The sequence below is a fragment of the Lampetra fluviatilis genome, chromosome 2 (assembly GCF_964198595.1).
Source record: "Lampetra fluviatilis chromosome 2, kcLamFluv1.1, whole genome shotgun sequence".
Lineage (NCBI taxonomy): Eukaryota > Metazoa > Chordata > Hyperoartia > Petromyzontiformes > Petromyzontidae > Lampetra > Lampetra fluviatilis.
In genome coordinates, this window is record NC_136276.1 from 12,208,554 (window position 1) to 12,225,761 (window position 17,208).

The window sequence follows — 17,208 nt, forward strand, 5'->3', positions numbered from 1 at the left end:
TTCGAACTGTACGTTTACAAAACTAAAAATAACAGCACACAGATGCAAGTTCAGCAATTCAATGTGGCACTTAACGTAATTGTAATTAAATTCCCACCTTGGAAATTATGGCATCGTGAGTCGATTGTACAGGGTGCTTCAAAATAATTTGCAACAATACCACAAGAAATGTGCCTCCGGGCTCTGGAGCCCACTTGGAGAAGATTCCAGGCGTGTGTTGACAATGATGGCGAACAAGTGGAGACTCTTTGACTTTTCGAAGCTATTAACATACATTTGTTATTATGTTACAGTGTAACATGACAACAAACGTACAGTGTAACATGATAACAAATGTATGTTAACATTTTTTTGAAGCACCCTCTATTTGCTTAAATGGCACAACGCATACGGCAACGGTGGACTCTTGATTCTCCTCCGAGCACTGGTGGGCACGTCCACAGAGCCAGCAGAGTCAACGACGATGATCCTCCACAAACATCGCAAGTTCCAAGGGAAACAGAGAATCCCTGACTTGATGCTCGCGTGAATCCAACAGAGTTGTAATTCTAGATTTGAACGTGTGTTTGGGTTAGATTGCGTAAGTATAAATGTGTCGTAACCCTCCACCACCCGACACAGCCAGTAAGGTTTGTCACGTAAACAACGCGACAATTTAGTTACTACTTCAGCCCACCGGTGTTTTGGAGAGTAAATCCACGATATTTACAATTTGAGTACGACGTTTCGCTGGTAATTACACCCAGCATCACCGGACGAATTGCCAGAATTCTGGCAAATTCTAGTAACTCATTGGCACCACGCTTTGTTTACGTGCCAAACCTTACTGGCTGCGTCGGGTGGTGGGGGGTCACGACACATTTATATTTATCGCGATCTAACCCAAAAACCTTTATTGTGAATCGCGTGGGTCGCGAAAGCCTACGCGTTAAATTGACCGTTGTAATGCTCCGCTAAAAAACATTCCTGAGCAACCTCCCCCACCCGAAAAAAAGGGCTTTAACCACAGCCTTTTGCCCAACTTTGTCTGACCCGCCCGACCAGTTATCGTGGCTTCACAGCTGAAGGGCATGGGCGTGACCCCCCCCATCGCAGAGAGGCATGGGGGGGCAGAGAGGAAGGACGAGGGAGCAACGATCATCACAGACCTCTCCTTGCACCCCGCATCTGTGTCTTCAGAAAAAGGCAGCGGCAACATAACGTTACGAAAGCCCAAAGCCCCCGAGGAGTGGTCTCACGCACGCCCAAAGTTCGGTTGAATTTTTTTGTTTTATTTCCCCTCCATTGGGTGCGGCATTCGCCTGCTTGCTGCCAACGAAGGTGGTGGTATCATCGCCTGGATTTGTTGCGGATCGACGGAGCCTTCATCAAGGAGTCCATGGAGCCAGCTGACAGGTGGAGCGCTTGCAAAGTGGCCCTCGCTGCGTTGCTGCTTCTCTGCGCAGTCGGCACTGGGACAGGTTTGTAAATCCGTGCTTGCCCTTCGCAGGTTCGTGTAAGGCAGTAAAAGGCAGGGACTTAATTACAGCCCCCTGACCCAGTGGTGGAATTCCACATTCTTTTAGCGTCTGCTGCTTACAGGGGCAGGCACTGTTGACGTACCACACAGTGTGGGGGAATAAAAGAAGCGAAGGATTTGAGACGCATCCCAGAACAGGAGTTGAATTCGCTAATTTTGAGATCGCGAGCCGCACTCCACCGTCGCCGCATGGCCCACGGCAGACGTGCGGGTGTTTGCGATCGCTCATTTAAGTTGCGTCCGTTCAATTTGTTGGCCCAACGGTGTGGAAGAGATGCAAAGGAAAGTCACCTGAAACGACAGCACTGATTCTGTTATAGGGACTGAATGTTGTTGGTTGTGTGACGAGCGGTGGATGCCCTGTCTGCTGCCTGAGAGCTGTGACACAAAAAAACCCCACAAGTATCTGAAGAATCTAAAACCGTTTTGTTCATCATGCATGACAAGAATGTACCTGGTATTTTGGCCAAGCGGAGGGAAAAGTACAGTAGGTGTCGTCCTTCCATGATGTGGTTGCAAACGCAGCAGTACTTTTTGTGATTTTGTGAGAAAAACACTTATCAGTGGCCACCACGATTGACAGCAAGCAACTACTTTTAATTATTATTACCTGAGATATGTTAAATTTCGATTTAAAGCTATCATGACTGCAGGGATTCATCTTCTTGGTTCTTTCGGTAAAGTCACGTAGAAGGGAAGTAATAAAATAATAAAAATAAAACATAATAAAATAAAATAATTCTCACGACGTTTCGGCTACAACGCAAGCAGCCGTCTTCAGCTGAAGACGGCTGCTATTTTATTATGTTTTATTTTTATTATTTTATTACTTCCCTTCTACGTGACTTTACCGAAAGAACCAAGAAGCTGAGATATGTTATTATGCCATTCATAAAGTTAACAAGGGGGCCATTGTGATACGATTATATATTTCTCTCTGAAAAAATGTGTCATTCTATAGCCAAAATTCCACACATTGTACGCACTGCCAAATACGGGAATCATCTTTACTCTTTGGTTCTTTCGGTAAAGTCACGTAAGGTAGAAAAATAAAACAAAATAATAATAAAATATCACGACGTTTCGATCGCAACACAAGCGGTCGTCCTGAGTCCTGAGGACGACCGCTTGTGTTGCGATCGAAACGTCGTGATATATTATTTTTATTTTTCTTCTTGGTTCTTTCGGTAAAGTCACGTAGAAGGGAAATAATAAAATAATAAAAATAAAACATAATAAAATAATTTTCACGACGTTTCGGCCACAACGCAAGCAGCCGTCCTCAGGTCGTCCGACAGACCTGTTCTTCACCTGAGGATGTCTGCAGTCACGAAAGCTTTAAATCGAAAAATTGTTTTATTTTGTTTAATTTTTCTACCTACGTGACTTTACCGAAAGAACCAAAGAGTATGGATTCTTGCAGTCACGAAAGCTTCAAATCAAGGGAGTAATCTTTGTTTTCGTTGCGGATAACCTGGTTGTGTTTGCTTTACATCTGCAATGGTGGTGCTGCTGCAAGGCTCGAACAATGTCTGCGTCAGTGGCCACGCGCACCTGTGTCGAGAATGCCTCCTGCTGCATCCGGACTGTGCATGGTGCGCAATGAAGGTACGTGTGTGCACGTGCGTTCGTTCTGCTTCTCCGCGTACCATCGAGTCTTAATACAATGCTATCATTGTGTGGACGAGTTTCGGTGTGGAAAAACATCACCGCAAAGAGGAATGGGGCTGGAAAATGTGTAGTCAATTTCTTCATTCGGCACCCTACTAAAATGCGTAGGCAAATATGATCGCAGTCAAGATGGCCTGGTAACAATACAACTTTCATACCACCACTGTCCAAAACTACGGGAAGAAAATGGCCCCGTCCTTTTTACCATGAGGACCAAAATATAAATTGTCTCCAAGTTGTACAGCTCATCATGGAAAAAGAAGGTTCTGAGGATGTCTCATCACCAAGTTCTTCCTTCCAATATGAGGAAGCTACTGGAGCTGATGCACTTTTAAATCTAGATTGAAAATGTATTTCTTTAGAACTTATTTTTGTGTTTAGTTTGTTGTCCTTCCCCCTACTACGGTGCGAAATAAGTTCAAGATACGAACAGACATGCAATGGATTGTTGCAACACAAGAACAAGAGAGATGATGACGACTCGGGGAGGATATCATTCAAGAGTGGATAGACCAATAGATCATAATTGATGACGATTATAACATTTAAACTCAACTGTATCTCAAGCAAGTCCCATACTACAATTCTTGGTGGCCCGCAGGGCTTCATTTGTCATTGAATATTTTCCTTGGCCACCAACCCCCAATCCCTGACCTCTCTTCCGGCCCCACCCTCCGTCACCGAGGAAATGTTTTCTGGAGCTCGGCCCCAGAATCAGAATCAGAAAGGGTTTTATTCACCATGAAAGTTCGCACAGACAAGTAATTTACTTTGGCCGGAAGGTGCATACATTCAACATTTAGGAATCTTAAATCTTGAATAAGTGGTTTACAAGTCTTACTAATACTAAGGAGCTAAAGTATGTAAAAATTGAATAAAAGAAAATCTAAAATATACAATAGCTATAATATACAATATAAAATTACAAAAATGCAAATAGGGTAACATAGTGCAAATATGGCAGGGTGTCATTGTGCAGATATTGTGTTAAAATCAGTTTGAGCATTAAAGTCAGTTTGAGTCAGTTTGAGCCCCTGGCCTTTTGAAGAGGCCAGCAGCGGATGGGAAGAAACTGTTTTTGTGGCGTGAGGTTTTGGTCCTGAGGGACCGCAGCCTTCTGCCGGAGGGGAGTAGCTGAAACAGAGAGTGTCCAGGGTGGGAGGAGTCGGCCACAATCTTCCTCACTCGCCTCAGGGTCCTCGAGGTGTACAGGTCCTCGAGGGTAGGCAGATTGCAGCCAATCACCTTCCCAGACAGTTCTAGCTGAAATTACACCCCTTGTTGCACAGTTTTGCTGTCAACTTTGATGCGGGGCATTTTTTTCCAACGATATCTGGTCCCCAGGAGTACCCGAGTGGGAACTCGCGGTGCGACCTGCTGGCCAACCTGGTGGAGAACGGATGCCCACAGGAGTCCTTGGAGAAGTCCTCTAGCCACGTGCGTGTGGAGCAGAGCAATCCACTCAGCGACACGGGATCAGGTTCAGCCAAGCAAATCACGCAGCTCACGCCACAGAAAATCACCCTCACCATGATGACAGGTGAGAAGCCTTATCTTGTACACGAGTCCTAACCCTGCCTTGTGACATCTCTAACTTGTTTTTGGTACCCAAATGCATTCATGAGGATTGAGAATGTGTCTGCACGTATACATACAGACTGAGCAACATCCCGACACTTTGGGTCATTAACATCGCCTTAAACCCGAAAGGCCGAAAGAAATATATATACAGTAGTCATAAAACATTTCAGGCATTAGTCATTCTTCGAAACAGGAAGACAGGGCAGATAAAACAGATAAAACAGTGAGGCTCGTAGATGTAAACACTCTTTTATAATGTGGTCACTTCAAAAGTTCATGTAGTTTTGCTCGTGACTGGTAGATGAACACTTTTATATTACCAGATATTAGATGTAGCAAAAACAACTTTTTTTTTTAATAAAAAAAAACGTGTGCGTGGTAATGCGCCGATGACGACTCTGCTGTGCAATTGAATCTGTGCCCTATGTCCGAGCAGGCGCTCCAGCCAAATTCCAACTCAAAGTTCGTCAGGTGGAGGACTACCCAGTGGACCTCTACTACCTCATGGACCTCTCCATGTCGATGCGCGATGACCTGGACACCATCCGCAACCTGGGCACCGACCTCTCTCGAGAAATGGCCAAGCTGACGAGCAACTTCCGCTTGGGCTTCGGCTCCTTCATCGACAAGCCTGTGTCACCGTTTGTCCAAATGTTCACAGACCCCGAGTACGCCAAAAACCCCTGCCAATTGTAAGTGTTGAATTCACACGTTGTTTATTGAGCGCTGTGTCAATTGGTGTAATACTGTAATGGTTCACACCCACATCCCACACATGCCGCCAGGGCCGTTTGATCGTTACCAATCAGGGTCACAACGCATTGTGGTGATTTTCACAGCCTTTAGTTGCTCCGGTGATCCCGTGAAGCCGTTACATGCAACACGTGAATTTAAGAACATCGATTCTTATGCATGTGATTCAGGGCATGCATCATAAGCTTGAACAATCATCGTAAATTAACAGGTCGATGCATCATTGCATCCTCGCAGTAAACCATTCGGTACTATACTTTAAAGTTTAGTTTAGGACGATGTGTTTTGGTGATGCGTTCTCGATAATAAACTGCATGTCACTTGTACTTTGCTCATTTTTGTTGCGAGAACAGGCCGCTCGCCGTTCACACTTAAGAGAGCGACTGAAGACACACAACCATGTCACTGTGACCCACGACGTGTCTGATTTCTGACCTCATTGCATAAAAGCAGACTACTGCTCTACTCTTACCGACCACAAACATCCGTTTAATACTCACGTCAATATCCGTTGAAGCACAGTGACTAAGCAATGACTCTCATATGCGGTCCGGGAATTCCACACCTTACAGTTATCTCAAACATATACCTCTTAGGTTTGAGCCAATTTTAAAGCATAGCATAGCAACCACACTTGAATTAACGTTATGCTACTTTCGTTTATTATTATTATTATCCTTCAATTGCTATGTTTACATTTTCTTGCAGTGTTGTATTTCAATATTTTTTCCACGCTTGTGATGGTGCACGCCCAATGGTATCAGACTCCCACACAGAAATGAGAGCTGTGCACTCTTTTACAGCCGCACCAAGCCACCCTTCAGCTGCCCATCGACATATGGGTACCACCATGTGCTCCCACTCACCAACGAAGTCAACAAGTTTAACGAGGAGGTGCAGAAGCAGGAGGTGTCCCCCAACAGGGATGCCCCGGAGGGTGGCATGGATGCCATTTTGCAGGCTACGGTCTGCAAGGTGAGGGATGCCAGCAATTTGCCCATGACTGCCATCGGTTCGGAATAACACAATGCTTTTGATGTCAGACAGCAAAATGTGACATAATTGTACTTTAATAAATGTCTTCGGTGAAGTACGTGATTGAGTTTTTGGTGGGCTGTATTTCAAACCTTTAGAGTTTGAAGGCGGCTTCTAAATTGTTTCAGCAGCAGTATTATTAAGGTGACGTTATTGGCCTTGGGATCTAAAGGCTTTCGTGATGTGGGCGTCCCAAGGACTTGAGAGCATGGTGCAATGCAGACAATCATCTTCCATACAACTGCGTAGGTTTTTGCGGTTGTGCTACACACCTATCCGGCATGTTTCCAGTTTTTTATTGCGTGTTGTTTGTCAAGATTTCCAACGTTCCCCTTCACATTCTGCGAGCTTCTTCAGTAAAATGTCAGGCATGACGCCGAACAGCATGCGGTAACAGCCCGAAAACACATCAGATAACCAACAGCCACATCGGATAGCCAACTAAGAAAGTCTTGCAGTTTGCCACTTTTTCAAGCTGCTGCGCATACAGTTATGTTCTTCGCCATGACAGGAACAAATCGGTTGGCGGAGGGAGGCCTCCCACCTGCTGGTGTTTACCACAGATGACCATTCCCACTTCGCTCTGGACGGTCGGCTGGCTGGAATCGTCCAGCCCAGCGATGGACTCTGCCATCTGGACTCGAGCAATGTCTACGTAATGACGGACTCTATGGTCAGTGTTGCGAGTAAATATAACCGAAGGCGAGCGTCAACGGAAATATTTGGAGTGTTGTGCACTGCATCCATTGCATGCCTATTTCTTTAGCAGAATACTATCTTGGGGAATGTGTCCTTTCGTTACAATAAACAGCCACGCTTAATTAAAGACAGGTTTTCGCTCAGAGATAATATTGTCAGCTATTATTATTATTAATGTTTCATTCATGCTTATGATTTCCTTTAGTGCCTCTTATCTCCATGGCTAAACTATAATAATTGCATTTTGTTATGCACTTAGAAGATTTATTTTATTGCTAGTTATGAATTTTAATTGAAATATAAATGCATGCTGTGCATTGTATATGCATTGGGTAGTCACCAAGCATTGTTACACTGATATTACTTGTATTAAAAGCAGCAAAAATCATTCACTTTTCCTTTCGGGTGCAAGCAATTGTATAGACGGTGATCAAATCTTCTCATTTGGATGTAACAATAATGGAGATGCTTGTATGTAATGTTAATATAGTCTAACATATTTACATTTTCCCTGGAGGCTGCCTTAACAAATTATATTTAATGTCCACAGGATTACCCATCAATTGCCTTGGTTAGTGAGAAGCTGTCAGAAAACAACATCAACCTGATTTTTGCCGTGACCAAGGAATTTAAAGAGATTTACACGGTGAGTTTCCATGCCACTAGAGTTACATTATTAATTACATTGGCTATTACTCCCACCATGGTATACATCCACAGTACACGACATGTAAATATAAAACTTACATATGCATGCCATTACATAACATTATCAACATGCTAATGAATTTCTTACCAAACAGAACATGTAAATATAAAACTTACATATGCATGTCATTACATAACATTATCAACATACTAATGACTTTCTTACCCAACAGAACTACACTGACTTGATCCCAGGAACAACGGTGGAGGTTTTGACAGCCAACTCCAACAACATCATTCAGCTGATCGTCAGTTCGTACAAAGTACGTGTTCCAGGTATCACGCATGCAATTTTTCAATGCAAAGTGATTTACAATTTTTCTCCAAGCGCGTGGTGCTTGCTGATGAGACAAGTGTTCCATTGCCAGAGCCTGCGCTCCAAGGTGGAGCTAGAGGTGTGGGATCAACCAGAGGAGCTGTCGGTCTCCTTCTCCGCAATCTGCCAGGATGGAAACCCCCAGCCGGGACAGAAGAAGTGCACTGACCTCAACGTGGGGGACACGGTACAATCCCAATAAACAGGCGACTTTGGGCCAAAGTTGGCACGTAGTTGCAAATGTTGGCCCAACTTTCCATATTTACCAGGATGGCAATACTGCGTTGCCTTCTCCACTGCGCGACAAATTGGCCCCTTTCTGTGTATTAATAAGGTGGCTCTGCTGGCTGTGATATGCTGATACATACAGTTGCATTTCTATATTCCCATCTGAAATTTTAATCATATTCTGGAAAAGTATTTGAATGTATTTGATAAATCGTGAAAAAAAAAAATAATGTTCATTTGAAACAGTCCATTGCCAATTTTCAGAAAATTTCATTTGCAAGGCTGACCTGGGTCACCACAATGAGTGTAGATTGTGAGCTCCAACTAAAATATCAGTTAATCTCATTGCCCCCCCGACTCTCCACTCCACACAAGAGGCCATTGCTAAATGCATCCTCTGACTATATATCTGATAAAGTGTACAGCTAATTGTGAATTTGGTGTTGTATATGTAATAATAAACATAAAACTCAAGCAACAGTATGTAACATCATAACCACCTCCCCCACCCCCTGCTGCTCCCAAGCAGTCGTGATGTAAACATCCCCTCCTCCTCTGATTCAGAAACTTGAGATGCAGTCGCACTTAGATGATTTATACATTCAAATTGCACGATATTGTAAAACAGGTCAATATTCAGGATGTCAGCTTTAAATATTCTGCCACAACGGTCGCATTTTGTCCCGCGTGTTGCTGACCGAAGGTGAGCTTCGATATCACAGTGGAGGCACGCGGATGCCCGTCGCAGCCGGTGGAGAGGACGCTGAAGATAAAGCCCGTGGGTTTCAAAGACGCTCTGGAAGTTCGCGTGCTGCTGAGCTGCGGCTGCGCGTGTGAGAAAAGCGCGACGTCCAACAGCACGGAGTGCAATGAGCAAGGGAAGTCCGAGTGCGGCGTGTGCCTCTGCCAGGAGGGCCGCTTGGGTTCCACGTGCGAGTGCAGCGCAGAAGGGCCCGTGGACGGCTCGAGCGGTGGCAGCGCGAACGCAACCGGGGGTGACAGCGGCCTCCTCTTGTGTGGCCCCTTGCTGCCAAACCAGCCCGTGTGCGGAGGCCGTGGAGAATGCGTGTGCGGCGTTTGCGTTTGCTACACGAGCGAGTACGGGAAGATTTACGGCAAGCAGTGCGAATGCGACAGTTTCTCTTGCGGACGCCACCGAGATCAGCTTTGTGGAGGTAATCCATAAAAACTAATGCTGCTTTATGTTGTGCAAGCACAGCGAGTTTCAGTCTTGAACCAGGACAAAACTCAATTACGTATCACATTCGACATGCAGATATGAGCTTCAAGGTGGGGCGTAAAATACATACGTGCGTGACAATTTCAGGCATGTGAGAGTGTACAATGCTCGCAAGCCACTAAAGGCACAGTTTTATAACGGCAGGAAGAATTCACCTCCTAAAGCATTCCTTAGTCTTACTCTTTTTCCTGAGTATTACTGATTCGTTAAAATATTACTCATTAAATGTTGTCCACATCTGGATATAGAAATAATATCAAAATCCCCAACTTTCCAAATCCTTATAAAACCATAGTAAAATCATAATATGTACTTGAAAAAAAAATGTAACAGAAACCATTCATATCAATCTGTACCGCATGCTGTACCGCATGCTGTACCGCATGCTGTACCGCCTGTTGTTCGGCATGTTGTTCGGCATGCTGTACCACATGCTGTACCGCATGCTGTACCGCATGCTGTACCGCATGCTGTACCGCATGTTGTTCGGCATGATGTTTTATGCTTCTCTACTGATAAAAGTCCCAGCACGTGGAACAAAACGTCGGACATCATGTCGATGAACGTGCGATACAGTACAAACGCGAATACCCTACGGGGTGACATCATCCTCTAGGCCATGGGGACTGCAACTGTGGTGAGTGCCGCTGCCACGTGGACTGGTCGGGCGACCTCTGCAACTGCACGACGCGCATGGACACGTGCGAGTCGTCGGACGGGCTCCTGTGCAGCGGACGCGGCGACTGCACGTGCGGACGCTGCGTGTGCACCACGGCCGGCAGCTCAGGCGACACGTGCGAGCGCTGCCTCACCTGCACCGACGTGTGCACGACCCGCAGGTACGGGCGCGAGCCACGGGTGAGAGGCCCACAGCTGTCGGTGCCGCGGGTGTCGACCCCCGATGCCGCGGGTCACGAAAGAGACACTGCGTCCACTGCACAATCGCGGCTGTCCACTGTGCCACCCCGTTGAAATGAACACAAACGCTGATAGTGCTACAGAATTACAATGGTGATACTGCAGGTGTCAGAATAAATCAGTTTGGCTTTTTTTTTAAATGCACTGCAGATGCAGTCAGTAAAAAAAAAATTTGAAATGATCACCACACTGAAGTTGATTAGTTTATTGATTAATCTCCTTAATACATAATTTTTCCCTTTTATTTTGTGTTATGTTGCTTTGCCCCGGTTAGGAAACAGACTTCATGAGGTGCAAGAAAATGTTTACAATAATCCTGCTACTTGTTGATATATTCTACCTTTGCTTTGGCAGGCCATGTGTGGAGTGCAAGATCTACAAAGTTGGAAAGTATGCAAATGAGACGGACTGCTTCAAATTCTGCAAGATTCCCATCACGTCAGTCGACACTCTGGGTATGATGGCGATAGTCTACTGGCTCTGTCAGCAGACAGTTTTGAGAGCGTGCACACTTGATACTTCAACCAGTCTTTCGGCAGAATACTGCTTGGCCATGTTAATTTCAATACTATCCTTTAACTGGATTATGTTGTTGGTTTTGTTTACAGGCAATGACAGTTCAGCTATATCGTGCAGCTACAAGGATGAAAATGACTGCGACGTACAATTCACCTACATGGAAGACACCTTTGGAAAGTCATCCATTGCCGTCTTGAACCATTTAGGTACAGCAAGACGGAAATATACAGAGTATAAAAATGCCACACTTCCTGGCACAATTACATTATCAGAAAAGTCACCACTTATTTACAATTGACCACAGTATAAACTTAAAATAGTCCATCATTATCATCGGCCATGATCATTCTACTGCTGGATTATGGTGTTCCCAAGCCATTGCCATCTCTCGCAGTCTTGCAATGCAACCTGCACGTGAGCCGATGTCATTGCTCCATCTCCACGGTAGACGTCATCGCGGATGTGTTCCCTCTTTTTCATGACACTGCGTCAATACTCTTGAGCACCGGCCATCATCCCTTCAGTGACGTGTCCTCCTCCGTGTCTCTTCTTTACGGTCAATATGAACCCTCGATCTTACATTTGGTCTCTCATCAGTGTATTCGTCTTCCTGTCTCCCAGTATGCCCATCTATGAATTTTGTGTTATTGTCAGCTTTTGTACAGTTTTTTTGTTCAATCTCCTTTTCTGATCCATGTATCATAGCAGGAAATATACACTGATAGACCCTGTTCTTCTTTAGGCTTGGTAAATAAAAACTAGTCTCAAAAGCACTTACGTTAACAGACTGTTCAACAACACAATACATTCTCTTAATAGAATCTGGATGCAGATATGATGTTGATGCATGATTTCACTTGGGTATGAAATCATATTTAGTAACATAAATATCTGTTACGTTGCAGGACCATGAGATTTGAGGAGGGAGGCCTTCAACCAGCATCATGGCTGATGATTTTGATGATGCTATAAACATCATACAATACAGAGACATGATTATTGATCCAAGAATTCCAACGTTTAGACACACTGGAGAAGCTCTTGGATCTTTATATGTTACCGAATAAAATGTACTCCCTACCATCTGCTCGCATGCCAAGGAATTATTGGCATGTGAGATTACTGTACCGTCACTTTTGTACATAAACATTGTGTTTATTACGTTTGAAAGAATGGGAAAAACAATGTAAAAGTAATAATAGATGATAACCCCTATTACAGTTCGAGGTCTAACTTAATATAAAATGTCCAAATCACTCCATGCCAATTGACCTTGTTCCCCGCAGAAAAGTCACAGGAAACGTTTGTCATCCAATGCACACATCAGTCCCGGTGAATTCGTTTTCCCAGAGTTCATAGTTGTGATACTTGTCCTGGGAAATCTGGAAGACTTAGGGGTGAATTAAAAGTCCTGAGCTTTTGTTCAGTTGCATGCAGTTCTCCCCCCAGTCTGGCACTGTGAGACAAATATTCTTCTCCAGTTAGTATGTATGTTGAACTTCTTTCACACCGTACGTAGCCAACCGTGCTAATCGGAGGTGTGGTATGATCGCCATGTGCATTGCCTCTGCGTAGTGTGTCCCGCGGGGCCCAACATGCTGGCGGTTATTCTGGGGGTGACCGCCGGCATCCTGCTGATCGGGCTGGCCATGCTGCTTATCTGGAAGTTGCTCATCAGCATGCATGACCGTCGCGAGTTTGCGCGCTTCGAGGAGGAGAAGCTGCACGCGCGCTGGGACTCGGTACGTGTCGCCTGTGCCCTCGAGTCGTGCGGCTCCCTCAAGTCGCCCTGGCCAACAACATTTATTAAATGGCTGATTTTGCTAAATTTGCAAACTGTGCTCTGTTATTATGATGAGACTTATCAGGACCATAACTAGTTTTATCGTGAATTCCACACAAATCTGCCACACAAATCTAAATGTTGCAAACATTTAACTTTTAAAACAAATTTAGAAAACTATTGAAACGACTATATTTAGGTTGTGCGGCAGTGGTGTAGTGGTTCGCGCACCGCCATATTAACCTGGTGACCTGAGTTTGATTCCCAGCTACAGCGAACATCAGAGGCGAGTATTATTAAGTAATACATCTTACAACTACAATTCCTTATAGAGGCAACATATACTAAATAACTGATTACTAATCTATTATATAATTACAATACCCCCCCCCCCCGCCTTTGATCTCTGCACCTGATGGGTTCAGTGATGACGTCGTCTTGCTCTATTTAAGACCGGAAGCAGGTGGATTGCTTCACTATTCTGGCAAATCGCCCGATGATGCTGGATGTAATTACCAGCGAAACATTGTATTCAAATTGTAAATGGTGTGGATTTGCTCTCCAACACACCGGTGGGCTGAAGTAGTAAGTAATCGGCGCGTTGTTTACGTGACAAATCTTACTGACTGTCGGCTTGGAGAGGGTTACGACATATTTATACTTACGAGATCTAACCCAAAAACCTTTAGTAAGAATAATATTGGCCGTGAACGTCTTCGTATTAAACTGACTGGTGGGACTATGCCCTAAAGAAGGAGGTGTCGGCCAATCAGTTTAAAAGACAATGCATAAACGTTCAAAGCATGTTTGTTTGCATGTTCACCACAAGTATGTGTGGTTAATGCAGACTTGATTCCTTGCGAAATGTTTCTATTTGGTGTTTGAACATCTTAACACCTGTTTTATTGCCAGAAAGGGTATAACCTATTCTTATTTTATTCATACTTCTTATAATTATCATTATTAAATCGTAATCATACTGCCTCTACAATACAATTCCACAATTGTGTAAAACAGCACTTCTATGTGCAATAGTTTTTTATATTAACTTCTTGTTTTTTGTTTTCATTTTGAAGAAATCATTTGAGATTAGAGTCTAACAAATGCTGAACAAACTCTCGTTATATGTGCTGTTTTTTAAAACAACTAACATATTATTGTCTGTACTCTCAGGGACAAAACCCGCTGTACAAGAACACCGTCACAACATTCAAGAACGTGGCATACAAGGGGACGAGCGCAGAATGAGGAATTTCAATACAGAAAAATAACGGCAACAATTTTTTATTTTATTTTAACAACGAATTCACCGGTTCCCATTGTGATGGTCAGGATTTAATTGACATACAAATTCATGTTTTGTGCAAGCTGGACAAGGTGTATTTTTTAAGTGCTGTAGTCTGGGTAATTTTCTCTAAATTCAATTATGTCATGGTATTAAAGCAGCTAATACATGACCACAACGTGAAATACTGTACCGTATTCCTATGCATGAGTAATGTATTATTTTGGAAGTTACAAAACAGCAGCTAAATCTCCCGAGGCAAATAATGCATAGTCCGTCCTAGTCTATTGTGTTATTATTCATGAAAATGTCACCTGTAATCTCTTTAAAAGAGCACCATGGTGCCGAAAGAGCCCCTTTTACACAAGCAGTTTTATTCCCTTTAGACCCAACATTGAAGTACAATAGAAATGTAATGGGGTACTGAGAAAGCCAGTCGGCTTAAAGTGAACGTGCTGTATTGCCATTTCACACAAAAAGATGTTCATATATAAACTGTAATTCGCATGCCCCACTCCAGATGTTCACAATAAGTGCTGTGAAAATATTGGTATGCACTCAGCCATAAATCAATCACCGCAATTCACCATTCCAATAGTATGGTGCACATGGAGTGTGAGAATAGCGCTGCCTTTAGCCATCACTCAAACATTCATGCCTTCCACACACGGGAGATGATAACAGGCCTGCTCACTGCTTTAGACTCTCCTTTCCATCACCATCCCCTTTGTGAGCTGAGCAGAGATGTTTTTTTTCTGTTATTGAGTCCAATGTCAGTTACATCACTGTGCACATGTACGGGAACAAAATGCCTCGCTTTTGCCAATATATTTGAACTTAAATGAGCAGGATATGCAACTTTAATTTTCGATTTTTTAATGAAATTCTGATATGTTTAACAATATTATGTTGCTGTACATGCATATGGTACGGAATTTTCAGAATGCAGAATTGCAGATGCTTGTGCTGAGCCATTTTATACCTTAAATGTTATCCACAGTATAAATCCTGTAATAAAATGCAGTCCAGTTAGCCTGCATGCTCTTTCAATTCGACTTTTCCTGGTCATAATCATTGTTAGCCTTGAGATATGCACTGCTGGATGAAGGCCTCCCCACATCAGAACCATCGCTCATCATCTTGTAGACCTATAATCCATCTTGCCCTGCACATCGGCTGATCTCATCGCTCGTTCTCTATAACAGTTGTCTTCTTGGGCATGTCTCCTCTGGCTGTCATTCCCGTCACCAGTCTCATCCAGCTAGGCATAATGGCATTTGATATTCAATTGTTTTTTTTTCTCTTATAGAATTTAGTTGATTGAATATTTGTGGTCCATGGTACGAAAACCTTTTCTAAATACAGCTTGCACGTGTGGTTGGTTAGTCTCTTAATATGTTCTTATTTGTTTTCCTATGGTCTACATGAACACATTATATTCGTGTGATAGGAGGCTAATGGATTTGTTATTCTTCAAATCAGTTTTGTCTCCCTTTTAAAAAATGTTGCGCTATTTAATTTGTATAATTTCCCCCCAATGTATTCCAATTGTATTATCTGCATCATGTCATGGAAGAATGACTCAAGAGGGAAATCTCACAGAGCAGTGCGCACTGCGTATCGAGTCAGCCCCACTCCAACCTTTCTCGGAGTGAAGCTGGACCATATGCTAACCTTCCACGACCACCTGAAAAATGTAGCTGCCAAGACGAAAACAAGGCTAAACCTGGTCCAGAAACTGGCAAGTACAAGCTGGGCAGCATCAGCACCAGCACTATATACATCAACAATGTCCCGTGTGTACCCTGTAGCCCAGTACTGTGCACCAGTGTGGACCAGAAGTAGTTCCGCTCGACTTGTTGATGTCCAACTGAACACTGCAATGCGGCCTGTCACTGGAGCTCTCAAGTCGAACCCAACACCCTGGCTGCCCGTGCTGTCACACGTCTCTCCCCCAGCCATCTGCCGTGATGCTGAAACCCTCCAGGAAGTCTTGCAAATTGAGGAAAACAGTCGCCTTCCCATTCATCAGGACCTCACTAACGTCCCTCGTCCATCACTTGAAGTCAGACAAGGTCTTTTGGACCCATGCCCTTAACCTGAAACAATACGAATTCATATCCTGACGAAGCTTGGAAAGCTGAATGGGGTTCGGAAGAACGCACAGACACCTTGTGAAAGACCCAACGCAGAATACCCCTGGTTTTGAACTTCCACAAAGCCTACGGTCCACCCGAAACCGCATTCGCACAAATCGTGGCAGATGCGGATACCTAATGCACGAATGAAAAATTAAAAGCTCTCCAGTGTGCGCCTGTTGCCATCCAGAACAGACCATACAACATATTAGGATGCAATTCCCAATCCACAAATATGAAGGAGACATAAAAGTCATACACTCCACTGCTCCTGAGGAGGTTACCTGGCTTTACCACCTGAATGGTGCTATGCATCTACATCAACCATAAAAAAGAAGAAAATATGTTTTCACAGCAGGGGTATACATTTTCCATACACCCTGCTATGAGATTACCATACGACAATCAAAACGATATTATTTTTCATCCACAGCTCAAATTTAGGTAAATTGCTGATTTTTTACATCAATATTTTTGGTGCAGTCATTGGTGACCAGATTATCAACTTGCTCTGCAGTACTTGTCGGTGGTAGACCAAAGCGGCTGCCTCACTGTGTTTATTGTTGTTAAGTTGAAATAACAGCGTCCTCGCCACTATACAGGTAAACAAAGGGATGTTCTCACATGGTTCAGGATGCATATTGTTGGTGGCTGAACAACAACGAAGAGCAACATTGCTGGGACATAATTTCGTGATGCTGCGTTGCCACTGGTGCACAAACACAATACATATTTTTTTTTAAACTCAAAACACTCAACAGCACGGCCTAATAATACAAAAATATAATCGCGACGTCTTGGGCATCGGCCCTTCT

The 17,208-nt window shown here is 43.8% G+C and overlaps 1 protein-coding gene across 1 annotated transcript; it reads left to right on the plus strand.

Moving 5' to 3' along the window:
• Positions 1-1,066: 1,066 nt before the first annotated feature.
• On the plus strand, positions 1,067-15,632 carry LOC144942679 (integrin beta-3-like). The gene is made up of 15 exons (XM_078869489.1): positions 1,067-1,460; positions 3,039-3,127; positions 4,535-4,730; positions 5,208-5,463; positions 6,328-6,499; positions 7,071-7,232; positions 7,809-7,904; positions 8,140-8,229; positions 8,335-8,469; positions 9,214-9,685; positions 10,367-10,589; positions 11,023-11,123; positions 11,277-11,393; positions 12,763-12,929; positions 14,144-15,632. The coding sequence occupies exons 1-15, from the start codon at positions 1,379-1,381 to the stop codon at positions 14,216-14,218; spliced, it is 2,433 nt and encodes an 810-aa protein (XP_078725615.1). The 5' UTR covers positions 1,067-1,378; the 3' UTR covers positions 14,219-15,632.
• The last annotated feature ends 1,576 nt before the right edge of the window (positions 15,633-17,208 follow it).

Excerpts from the sequence above, each read along its gene's own strand:
- LOC144942679 (XM_078869489.1), top strand. The coding sequence starts at position 1,379 with ATGGAGCCAGCTGACAGGTGGAGCGCTTGCAAAGTGGCCCTCGCTGCG. Across the intron at positions 8,230-8,334 it reads TGATCGTCAGTTCGTACAAA|AGCCTGCGCTCCAAGGTGGA; the intron begins GTACGTGTTCCA and ends TTCCATTGCCAG. Across the intron at positions 10,590-11,022 it reads GACGTGTGCACGACCCGCAG|GCCATGTGTGGAGTGCAAGA; the intron begins GTACGGGCGCGA and ends TTGCTTTGGCAG.